The 13388-nt window shown below is 38.1% G+C and overlaps 1 protein-coding gene across 1 annotated transcript; it reads right to left on the minus strand.

Moving 5' to 3' along the window:
• Positions 1-571: 571 nt before the first annotated feature.
• Positions 572-13253, minus strand: LOC123460712 (cytochrome P450 2C42-like). The gene is made up of 4 exons (XM_045149208.1): positions 13227-13253; positions 7130-7271; positions 3687-3899; positions 572-582 (listed from the first exon to the last, which is right to left on the minus strand). The coding sequence occupies exons 1-4, from the start codon at positions 13251-13253 to the stop codon at positions 572-574; spliced, it is 393 nt and encodes a 130-aa protein (XP_045005143.1).
• Positions 13254-13388: the final 135 nt, after the last annotated feature.

The following is a 13388-nucleotide window of genomic DNA, read 5'->3' on the forward strand; positions in this document are numbered from 1 at the left end:
AGACCAGATGAATGAACCCAAACCACAAGCTACCACATTCTGTGGGAGGGAATCTCAGGAGCAAGGCAGGGTTGGTTGGTTGGTTGGTTGGTTGGTTGGTTGGTTGGTTGGCTGGCTGGTTTTTTAAATTTTTAACGTCACTGCTAGTTTACTTGTAACCCAGTCTTGGGATATGGTGCTGGAAACTATCTCAAACAATGGCTTGTGATGACAGTCCAAACAGGTGATAGTGGGAGGAGCTAGGGACCTGCCTTTCCTACCTCCTTCCCATCCCTCTCTGCAAGAAACTTATGTTATTTCTTGCATCATATCAGGCCACAATGTGTTAAAGCTAGAAATTAACAAGAGAAACAGCAGAAATTGCACCTGTTCCTGGGGACTGAGCAAGCTATTAAATAATGAATGGCTCATGGAAGACATCAAAAAGGAAATTGTAAAATTTCTAGAACTAATTAATAACAAAAGCTCAACATACCAAAACTTATGAGACACAATCAAGGCAGTCCTAAGGGAAAATTCATAGCAATAAAAGTTTTCATAGCAATGACAGAGAGACCTCAAATTAATAACTTTACCGTTCACCTAAAAGAATTGAAAAACAAGAAAACCCAACTCTAACAGTTCCAGATGGAAAGAAATAATTAAGATCAGAGCAGAAATTAATGAAGTGGAAATTAAGAAAACAATTAAGAATTGATGAAATGAAGAGCTTGTTCTTTTAAAAAATAAACAGATTGATAATCTCCTGGACAATTTGATCACATGAATAAAAAGAGAGGTCTCAAATTAACAAAAGTCGAAAGGAAAAGGGGAGGTCACAACAGTTTCCAATGAAATTGGAAGAACCAGAAGGACATATTTCCAAAACCACTATTCCACAAAATTGGATAACCTGGAAGGAATGGATGAATTCCTAGACATATAACACCTGCCAAAACTAAAACCAGAGCAGAAAAATCTCCTAAACAAACCTATTACTTCTACAGAGATTGAAAATGTAATTAAAACTTCCCCAGAAGGAAAAGTCCAGGACTTGATGGCTTCTCAGCAGAATTCCAACAAACCTTTATTGAAGAACTAAAACTACTTTTTCTCCAGCATCTCATCATATTAGTAGAACAGGGAAAGCTCCCCAACTCCTTCTATGAAGCCAGCATCACTCTAAAACCAAAACCAGATAGAAATACAAGAAAAGAAAACTGTAGACTTATATCCCTGATGAACATAGGTGCAAAATTCCTGAACAAAGTAGAAGAGGGACCACCTGGAAAGATAAAGGGGCTCAGGGCAAGGGGAATCAGGGAGAAGTTCAAAAAAGTGATGGGATGGAATTATAATCAAAATATTTTATGTACAAATACAAAAATTGTCACTAAAAGGGTTGAATAAGAGGTAAAGTTTACATTTTTAATTAACAATCAATTAATAACACTGATTGTTAACTGATAAATAATAACTAATGTGCTAGACAAGGTGGAATAAGGTAGTAAAGACCAGGGTAGAATTATCTATTCTTCTAGGTTTCTCTCATGTGGGAATGAAGCTTCATTTCTCCAGGAAACATCAGACATCCCATCTTCTCATCCAGCAGTACTTTGGAAAGTCACTATGGTTCTGGTCCCATCTTGACTTGAATTCACGTAAGGAAGGAGCTAGTGGTAGATTATATAACTCCCTCCTGTGCTGGCTGGAGACTTCTGTCTAGACATACATGGCACAGAGCAGAGTTCTTTCATGGCTCTCGCCTACAATAGCTTGAACTTATACCCTGGCTGTTGCCCCACACAATGACACCAGGATCCTTGAAACTTAGGGACCTCAGATCTCCCCTTTAAATACAGAGAGACAGGACAAATATATATTACCAGTAACTTTGGAATATAAATGATAGGGTTACCAATGTGATTCCTCCTGTTTTTGTGAATTAGTGTGCCATTTCACCAGCAGTTCCCCTTCCCTTCCTCTGCCCCTCTCCTACACTCAGACTCTAGTAAGCAGTATTATAAGGTCCCTTTCTCATTTAGCTTTCTTAGATTCCATTGGGATCCAGAGGGATTTCCCTTTCTGAGGTGCTAAGTATGTGAAGCACATGACTTCGTCATCCGAGAGCATGCAGACCTATCTGCACATTAAGCTGCTCCCTCTCTGTGTGTGCGACTGGGACATGTGAGTTGAAAGGAATGTGTCACCTACTTGGCTCTTGATCTCTTCTGCTTCACTTGAATGGGAGTGACTCAGTTCAGAAATGGGGAGGGGTCTTTCGACTCCTCAGGCAACTCAGACCTCGATTCTGTCACTGAGGGGTTGCTTGGTGTGGTGGGCTTGCCTTCCTCTCATGCTTTATGTGAGGGCATTGGGCTCTTTGTGTGCCCTCCAATGGGGAAGAGCCAGGAGGTGCCAGGGGCAGACACTGCACTGCTCTATGAGCCGCCCTGGCAGTGGTCCTCCTCTCCAGGCTGAAGAGGGGATGGCTGGCATGGTGGCTCTCCTGACCCTGTTCTGATGGGCCTGCTGATTACTATTAGGCAGAGGATGTTTTGATAAGGACATGGCATGGAGGAGTAAGAGCCAGAGTCACTGCTGAACTGTTTTATGGGGAGAGCATAGATGGCTGATATAGAACATGGAAAATTTGCATGTTCTGCCTTTTCAGATTGGAATTGGATAGTGGCCACTTCCTGTTCCCAGGGTCTGGTACTGTAACATAAGTTACGTTGCCATGGCAACATTAGCCTTTTCCTTTAAGAGTAGTAGCCCCTCTTACTCATTGTTCTCAAAAGTGTAAAGTTCACATGCTCACGGACAGGCTTCTTAGGTCATGGCAGTACATATTCTTTGACTTGGCTAATGCATCAGTACTGCAAGATTTACTCCAGAGGTGACCTATGAATAATTCACGATACTGTGAGGTTTGTTCTAGAGCTTGCCTGTGTTTAATCCACAGGAGGTGCAAGGCTTCCTCCAAAGTTGGCCCATGTCTGATCTTTGAGTGCTGCAAGGTTTATTCCATAGCTGGTCTGTGTCGAACACACAGTGATGCAAGGTTTGCTACATACCTATACCTTGCTTCAAATAAACAAAAACCTCAAAATACCACTGGGATAGAATTGATATTTATAAATTTATCTATACTTCTATAACCTAGCTATCTTCACTGGGAGTTCCAAAACCATTCATGTAAGGAAAAGTCTCTTAAACAAATAATGTTGGAACAATTATATAAACACATCAAAATTGGTTTGTGTGTATACTTGAAGGCATAACTAAAATCGTGAAATGGCCAGTTGTGGTGGCCCATGCCTATAATCTCAGCATTTGGGAGACTGAGAGAAGTGGACCACTGTCAGTTTGAGGCACAATGGTGGCTACAGAGTGAGGACTAGGTAGGTCGTCCTGGGCTAGAGTGAGATTATGATGAATTTTCACATTTTAGTCATTGTGCTGTTACACAGTAATTATATATGAATAATCCAGCATTAGATAAGAATTATCCATTTGCATGTCAATAAATCATTTCAATATAGGTAATTGAAGACATATTGGTGCAGTGACTTATAAAATTCTCCAAGATGAGGATGAGTGTTCCCTGGAGCTTTAGGAAATAAGACTTGACGGGGAGGTCAAAGAAGGAACATCTGATCATGCAAGGTGGTGGATTCCCTGGGGAAAGGTTTGCAGATGCAAACACAATGCCATGAAGAGAGCTGGTTGATGACTTCGGACAGGCATGAAGCAGAGCTGGTACCTGGGGTGAAGAGAAACAAACCCATTGACAACTGGGGTAATATCAAGATCTTTTGGATCAACTAGAGATTTCAGGTTAAAGCTCTGTAAAATGGTGGTCAGGAATAAAAACAACTCCATTCGGGCCAGGCTCTCTCCCACACAAACCCGTTTTCCTGAAAATGGAACAGGAAAAAAAAAAAAAAAACAACATAATGAACTTCTTGTGTATGACTTGATAACCCTGTGTGTGTTCTTTTTATTTATTATTATTTTAAATATTTTTTAAACTTTTGTGTTTTATTTTTATTTATTTGTAATAGAGATGATAGATAGATAGATAGATAGATAGATAGATAGATAGATAGATAATAGATAGATGGAGGGAGAAAATGGGTGCACCATGGCCTCCAGCCACCGCAAATGGACTCGACACATGCAGCACCTTATGCATCTGGTTTTATATGGGTCCTGAGGAATCAAACCTGAGTCCTTTGGCTTTGCAGGCAAACTCCTTCACTGCTAAGCCATTTCCCCAGCCCTGTTTTCTTTCTTTCCTTTCTTTTCTTTTCTTTTTTTCTTTTTTAGAGAGACAGAGAGAATTAGCATGCCAGGGCCTCAGCAACTTAATTGAACTCCAGATGCTTGTGTCTTCTCGTGTGTATGTGCAACCTTGTGCGTGCCTCACCTTTGTGCTGTGGCTTACATGGGGCCTGAAGAGAGTTTGAATATGAGTTCTTAGGCGTCTCAGGCAAGGGCCTTAACTGCTAAGCTATCTCTCCAGCCCAAGCACTGTGGTTTTAATGGTCACAAAGAGAATGTATAATAACTTTGATAAATGTTTGGGTGGGTGGATAGATGGACAACTGAATTGATAAATGGACAGAAAATGAAGATATTTGTTCTCCATGTCTAATATTAACAAATATATAATTTATATTTATATAAAAGCTCAAGAAGTTCTCAACATTAACACAAGTTTTCTCCTCCATAGTATAGAAACAAAGCAGCACATATGTAGTGGATCAAGTAGCTTTTGAGAACTGTGGAAATCAACAGCGCACTAAAAGAAGGCTGGTGGAGGAAATTTTTACTCCTTTTTTCTGTCTATTCTTTTACTATTATTATTTCATTCATTCATTGTCTTTCATTGTATTTTACTCTTTAAATCAAAATTTCTTGCACTTTTCATTTTCTCCCTTTAAATTTTCTTCTTATTTCCATTTCTTTTACTCCTTTAAAAAAATCACTGTGTGTTTATGTGTGTTCTTTTTCCCACAATATGCTGGATATCTACATGTAAAAAATGGGCACAGACACCTACCTTTTACTCCATGAAAATCAACTGAATCAACCAACAGATGAAGCACACAGACAACGGAGTACCCAACTTGAAAATGATGATTTATAATTTGAAGGATAATGGATAAAACAACATGCTAGACCCTAGTGATAAGTATCATTTATGAAGAAATAAAAGATGACATAAAAGTAGACGGTTATTAGAAACCAAGACATGGACTAAAGGGAGGGATAACAGAGGCTAGAGGAAAAGAAATAAGGTAGGGTGAATTTGATCAATGTATATTGGAAATGTTACTGTGAACCCTATTCTGCAGTTAACAATGTTAATAAACATAAAATAACATAATATGTTATTGATTATTAGCCTTATTCAAAACACTGGGTTACATTCATCCACATTATAACTATCCTTGACATTTTAGGTTTCTGACAATTTTTATCTAGAAATATACTCATGTTGCTTGTATTTCCTGTGATATTTTCTTCTATTCATCACACTTTCTATTATCAGCTCCATTATACACACTCTTCATTGCTCTCCAAAAGGCTATGAGTACTCACTATTTCTGTATTGTTACTTTTTGAAATTAGATACCTTTACTACATTCAAAAAGTGGCCAAATTTCCTTTCCTTTCTATACTCTGCTTATCTGCAGAATAAATAAAATCTTGTCCTCTCTGGGTTTCCTCCAAATCATAACTATAGTCATGCTTTCATTGGAGCAAGAATAACCTGGAATTAGAATGCTCTATTTTATTTATTTTTTTAAAAAGTTATTAATTTATTTGAGAGACAGTGAGTGAGTATGGGCACAATAGGGCCTCCTGCCGCTGCAAATAAACTCCAAATGCATGTGTCACTTTGTCCATCTGGTTTTATGCTAGTAGTGGAAAATTAAACCTAGGCTGGCAGGATTTGCAAGCAAGTGCCTTTAACTACTGAGTCATCACTCCAGCCCTGTTTATTTTTCAATTGTGTCAAAATTTGCACTTGTAAAGAGAGGCTTTGGTATTTGTTTTCATGTTATCTACAGCCATAGATATAAAGTAGACATCCAAAGCCAATGTCAAGGAAGGGAGTTCCATGACTGGAGATGACACATGCCTCAGGTGTGGAGATCGAAGATTTAAGACACATGATCATGACTGGAGGTAAGGTAGCCAGAGGTATTCTATGAACATCACAGTGTATCCCACCACGTCCCTAATATTTTCACATCCACATGGTTATTTGGCAGAGGTTCTGACACTCCATGAGTGAGGCCAGAAATCCTGCTGTTGATTCATTCTTTTCAAATACTGTGCATTTGTTTTTTGGGTTTTTTTTTATTCTCTCTTTGCCCTTTAAGGTAGCTCAAGCATATCTTCTGCTATTCAAATGTTGCTTACTCTATTTTATGCTTCAAGGTGGAATATGAGAAACAAGAAATGGGTACTTTATGCCCCATAACTTCCACTTCCCTTCCTCTAGCAACTTGTGCTTCCTTCCTTCACAGCACTAATGCACTGGGAGTACAATGGACTATTTGCGCACCTGCTTCCATCACTGGGTATGATGCCTTTTGCTGCACAGTCTATGCTTGGGAAGACTCTGATCCCCACAGCTGAGCCCAGGGGCTGAGCAATACCAATAAGCAAGCTGCCTTATTCATGCCATGTAAGGTAATTTACCTTCCAGAAGGAATTTTGTGGTCTCTTGACATAATTCAGCTAGCCCATGGCCTAGCTTTGCCTATTTGTAAAAAAGATAGGCCAGCTTCCTAAAGTCCCACTAACCTGAACCAACCTGAGGATGTCTCATGAACATGGAAAGTGCATGGACATCATGAGGGTTGCTCCTAACCACATCTAAAGAGCTAGTCTACCAGCCCAAGGGGAGGCATCATATAAGTTTCAACTCCTTCCCAAAAGACACCTTTTGGCATGAAAATCAATTTTTTTTTTCGAGTTAAGGTCTCACTCTAGCCCAGGCTGACCTGGAATTCACTGTGGAGTCTCAGGGTGGCCTCGAACTCACGGCGATCCTCCTACCTCTGCCTCCTGAGTGCTGGGACTAAAGGCGTGCGCCACCACGCCCGGCTTGAAAATCAATTTTAATTACCTGTTGAAAAAGGCATAAAGAAATCACTTTTCTTAAAGTTGCCACTCTTATCCAGAAAGTGACTCGGGTCAAAGGTCTTTGGGTCGGAGAATTCTGTGTCATTGTGCAGCACTGATGACAGTGATGTTATTATAGTTGTGCCCTAGAAACAAGAGACACAGACAGCCAAATTATGAAGAACTCATGGCACTCAGAGAAGCAATGGAAAAGTACATAATTCAATCTTCTGATTCAGAGTTGATGAAATCATTCCCAAATAACAGTAATGATTTACCCAGACAAGATCGTATGTTCTGGTAAGTGTAAAAATTAAAATTTAAATAATTGAGTGAATGACATAGCAGAATTTTTACATGAAGTTTGCATACCATGTCAGATTTCTTGAGATATAAAAGAGGAAACACTCTGTGATAGAATTATGTCTTTCTCTTCCCTTGTGTTGACAGAGGACTAGAATTATACTGTGAATATGGAACTATCAAAAGCAATGAGGTGAGGACTTATGGTTAAGATGGCAGCATAGGAGACATAGCAAACCATCGTAGGAAGGAATTTAAGCAAAATATACTCTTCTTCTAAAAGTGAAGGAGCATAGGTTATTCTCAGACATAGTGGAGAAGCAGGAGAGACCAAGATACACTAAAAAGAGGAAAACATCCAGAAACCCACTGAGGAGCTCGTGGCCTTCTGATCTGTACAATCTGCTCACCTGCCTGGCACTACCTGCCTGCTGGGCATGCCAAGTGGCAGCAGCAGAGACCAAACAAGGGTATTTTCCAAGCTCATCACCCTCCTTGCAAGGTCAAGAAATCTGAAGGAAAGACATCTGAGATCAACTAAGGAGCAACTGAAAGGGTTATAGGCAGGACTGCACGAGTAACTCCAGGCCTTTAGAACATCAAGCAGACAAAACCTGGAAAGAACCTCTCCTTGCCATGTTATAATTTAACTACTAAACACTCAAACCAAAGAAAATATACTGAAAGCAGTTAGAGAGAAAAAGCAAGTCACCTACAAAGGCAAGCTTATCAGAATAACAGCAGATTACTCAACACAAACTTTACAAGCCAGAAGGGCTTGGAAATATGTATTCCAAGTTCTCAAAGATAAGAACTGTCAACCAAGATTACTTTATCCTGCAAAGCTATATGTCCAAACTGATGGAGAAATAAGGGCATTCCACAACAGAGACAGGCTAAAGGAATTTATGATGACTAAACCAGCTCTATAGAAAATGCTGGAAATGCTTGAAGGAATCCTTCACACTGAAGAGAAAGCAAAACACACACAAGAGGAAATAGATAAGAATAAACAGTTAATACAAGTGAGTAAAGGGAAAACAGGAGGCCCTACAAAATAAGAAGAATGGCAAGAGTAAATGCATACCTTTCTGTAATAACTCTTAATATCAAAGGTCTCAATGTCCCAACCAAAAGACACAGGCTTGCAAACTGGATTAAAAGGCAGGATCCTGCTGTTTGTTGCCTCCAGGAAATTCATCTCTCAATTAAAAGATAGACACTGTCTTAGGATGAAAGGATGGAAAATGATATTTCAAGCAAATGGGCCTAGGAAACAAGCAGGGGATGCTATCCTAATATCTGACAGGATAGACTTCAAGCTAACATTAGTGAGGAAAGATAAATAATGTCATTTTATACTGATTAAGGGAGCACTACAACAGGAAGACATTATAATAATAAATGTATATGCACCTAGCATGAGAGCTCCCAGTTTCATCGAACAAACACCATTAGACTTAAGGTCACAGATAGCAACAAATACCGTTGTAGTGTAGTACTTCAATACCCCACTCTAATCAATTGACAGGTCATCATGGGGAAAAAATAAACAGAGAGACATCTGGATTAAATGATGTCATGGAACAAACGGACCTAACAGATATATACAGAACATTCCATCCAAATGCTGCAGAATACACTTTTCTCAGAAGCATAGTGGAATATTCTCTAAAATAGAGCATATATTAGGACCAAAGCCAATCTCAACAAATACAGGAAAATTGAAATAATCCCTTGTATTCTATCTGACCACAACAGAATTAAACTGCAAATCAACAACAACAAAAATTATAGAGCACACAGAAATTAATGGGGACTAAGCAGTACACTATTGAATGATGAATGGGTCATTGAAGAAATGAAAAAGGAAATCAATAAATTTATGGACTCAAATGATGATGAGAAAACAACATACCAAAACCTTTGGGACACAATGAAGGTGGTTCTAAGAGGGAAATTTATAGCTCTAAGTGCTTATATTAAGAAATTAGAAGCCGGGCGTGGTGGCGCACGCCTTTACTCCCAGCACTTGGGGGGCAGAGGTAGGAGGATTGCCATGAGTTTGAGGCCACACTGAAACTCTATAGTGAATTCCAGGTCAGCCTGGGCTAGGGTGAGACCCTACCTCGAAAAAAAAAAGAAGAAGAAAGAAAGAAACTCAAGAATTCACAAGGAAAAAATTTAATACTTTACCTTAAGGCCTTGGAAAAAGAAAAACAAGGCAAAAAAAATCAGTAGATGGGAAGAAATAACAAGGATTAGGGCAGAAATTAATGAAATAGAAACCCCCCCAAAATCCAATCAATGAAGCAAAGGAATTGGGTTTTTTAAAGGATAAACAAGATTGATAAATGCTTGGCAAATCTGACCAGAAGAAAGAGAGAATAGACAAAAACTAATAAAATAAGAGATGAAAAAAGGCACCATTACAAAAGATACCAAATAAATTCAGAAAATCATAGGGCATACTTTAAAAATATATGCCTCTAAGTTGAAAAATATGAAAGAAATGGATGACATCCTTGATTTATATGACCTACCAAAATTAAGTCAAGATGCGATAAACCATTTAAATAGACTAATAAAAGTATGGAGATCCTCAGAGTTATAAAAGAAAAAAAATCTCCCAACTCAAAAAAGTCCAGACCCAAATAGATTCACTGGTGAATTTTCCCAAACCTTCATGGAAGAACTAACAACACTGTCAAACTTTTCTATAAAATAGAAAAGGAAGGAATTCTACTGAGCTCCTTCTATGAAGCCAAGATCACCCTGATACCAAAACCAGATAAAGATGAGCAAAAGAAAGAAAAAATTACAGACCAATCTCCATCATGAACATAAATGCAAAAATCCTGAACAAAATATTGGAAAATAATTCATGAATATATCAGAAAGATTATTCAACCTGACCAAGTTGGCTTTATCCCAGGGATGCAGGGATGGTTCAACATATGTGAATTGATAAATGTAATATATAATATAAATAAATGGTCTGAAGGACAAAAATCACTGATCATCTCAATAGATGCAGAAAAGACATTCAGCAAAATATAACATCCCTGCATGGTAAAAGTATTACAGAAACTGGGAATGGAAGGAACATATCCCAACATAATAAAAGCTGTTTATGAGAAACCTACAGCCAATATAATACTAAATGGGGAAACACTTGAAGCTTTTCCACTAAATTCAGGAACAAGATAAGGGTGTCCACTGTTCCTACTTTTATTTAATATAGTACTTGAAGTCTTAGTTATAGCAATAAGGCAAGAGACACTCATAAAAAGGACAAAAATTGGAAAGGAAGGGATCAAACTATCATTATTTGCAGATGGTATGATTCTATACAGAAAGGACCCAAATTACTCTACCAGAAAATTGTTAAGTGCTGGTAAACACTTTTAGCAATGTAGCAGGATGAAAAATATACACACAGAAATCAGTAGCTTTTCTATATACTAACAACAAACATGAGAAGTATGAAATCAAGTAATCTCTCCCATTCACAATTGCTTTAAAAAAAAAAAAAGTACCTTGGAATAAACTTAACCAAGGAAGTGAAGGATCTCTACAATGAAAACTTTAAAACTCTCAAGTGAGAAATTGCAGAAAACACAAGGAAATGGGAAGACATCCCTTGTCCTTGGATTGAAAGAATCAATTTTTTGAAAATGTCAATCTTACCAAAAGCAATCTACACATTTAATGCAACCCCCATTAAAATTCTAATGGCATTCTTCATAGAAATAGAAAAACAATCCTCAAATTCATTTGGAAGCAAAAAAATCATTGAATAGCCAAAACAATTTTGAGCAACAAAAATAAGGCTAGTGGTATCACTATACCCAATTTTAAGCTTTATTACAAAGCCTTAGTAACAAAAACAGCATGGTATTGGCACAAAGACAGATATGTACATGAATGGAACAGAATAGAGGACTCAAACGCCACAATGCACGACCCATTTTCATTAACAAGGAGGGTCTAATGGGTAGGGGTAGATCACAGATGAGCCTAAATAATGGTACCAAACTGCCTGTATTTACTGAAAAGAAAACTAATAAATTAAATTTAAAAAAAAAGTTAATCCAGACAGCTACATCAATCTGATTTTTGACAAAAAATGCCAAAAATATTCACTAGAGAAAAGACAGCCTCTTCATTAAGGGGTGCTGGGAAAACTGGGTATCTATAAGTAGAAGGATGAAAATACATCCTTGTTGTTTTCCATGCAGAAGAATCAAGTCCAAGTGGATCAAGGACCTTAATATCAGACCTGAGTCTCTGAAATTGCTAGAGGAAAAGGTAGGGGAAACCCTACAACATATTGGCATAGGCAGTGACTTTTCAAATATAATCCCAGTTGCTCAGGAAATAAAACTACTAATCAACCAATGGGATCTCATGAAATTACAAAACCATTGTAGAGGAAGGACACTGTGAATAGAGCAAAGAGACAACCTACAGAATGGGAGAAAATCTTATCCAGCTACATATCTGACATAGGATTAATACCCAGAATATAAAAGGAACTCAAAAAAACCAAACAACCCAATTAAAAATGGGCTATGGAACTAAATAGAGAGTTCTCATAAGAAGAAATACAGATGGCATATAAACATCTAAAAAAGTGTTCGACATCCTTAGCCATCAGGGAAATGCAAATTAAAACTATTATGAGATGCTATCTCACTCCTGTCAGAATGGCTACCATCAAGACAAGAAATAACGCCTGGAGAGATGGCTTAACGGTTAAGCGCTTGCCTGTGAAGCCTAAGGACCCCGGTTCGAGGCTCAATTCCCCAGGACCCACATTAACCAGATGCACAAGGGGGCGCACGTGTCTGGAGTTTGTTTGCAGTGGCTGGAGGTCCTGGGGTGCTCATTCTCCCTCTCTCTCTGCCTCTTTCTCTCTCTGTCTGTTGCTCTCAAATAAATAAAAATAAAAACAAAAAAAAAATTTTTAAAAGATAAGAAATAACAACAAATGTTGGTGAGGATACAGAAAAAAAGGGAACCCTTTTACACTGTTGGTAGGAATGTAATCTGGTACACCATTGTGGAAATAAGTACAGAGGCTTTGAGATACCTGAAAATAAACTTACTATATGATCCACTTATAGCTCTCCTAGGCATATATCCTAACGACTCTTCTCACTACTATAGAGATACAACCATCTTTATTGCTGCTCTATTCACAATAGCTAGGAAATGGAACCACCTAGATGTTCCTCTACAGATGAATGGATAATAATGTTGTGGTACATTTACACAATGGAGTTCTATTCTTTGGTTATAAAAATGAAATTTTCAGGGAAATTGATTGATCTGAAAAGGATTATACTAAGTGAGGTAACCCAAGCCCAGAAAACTAAGCGTTGCATGTCCTACCTCATATGTGGATCCTAGCTACAAATGTATAGATTGTGTGTGAGAGGAAGCCAAAAATCTGTATCAGAGGCCAGTAAGCTAGAAAAAGGCTATAATGGAGGGAGAAATGGGAAGGACTTAAGGAGATAGTGTTGAATATATATAAGTAGAAGAACAGATTATAGGGAGGGGAAAGCCCTAAGAGAGTCCAGGGGAAGAAATTGTGTAAAAGAAGGGCAATGCAGAGGAGACTTCTGGTTAAGATGGCAGAGTAGGTACCATGCCAAAGCAGCCTAGGGGAGAAAAAGACCAAAGTTGTGAAAAGAAAAAAAAAAAGATATTCTTCATAAGTATATCATTTACATTGACTATAGCTGCCTTCCCTCATTTCCTGTCACCCTCCTATTACTGACGTTCATTACCCCACAGAGATTTGCTTCTACTTCCATGTCCTACATACATTAAAAATTAGAACTATATATTTTCTAACTAATCAATTTTACACATTAAAATAAGAATAGGCAGTCTCCATTTACCATATCGCTGGTTTTCTTTGCTCCAATGGAACTTACATTTTAAATGCT

The sequence above is a fragment of the Jaculus jaculus genome, chromosome 1 (assembly GCF_020740685.1).
Source record: "Jaculus jaculus isolate mJacJac1 chromosome 1, mJacJac1.mat.Y.cur, whole genome shotgun sequence".
Taxonomy (NCBI): Eukaryota; Metazoa; Chordata; class Mammalia; order Rodentia; family Dipodidae; genus Jaculus; species Jaculus jaculus.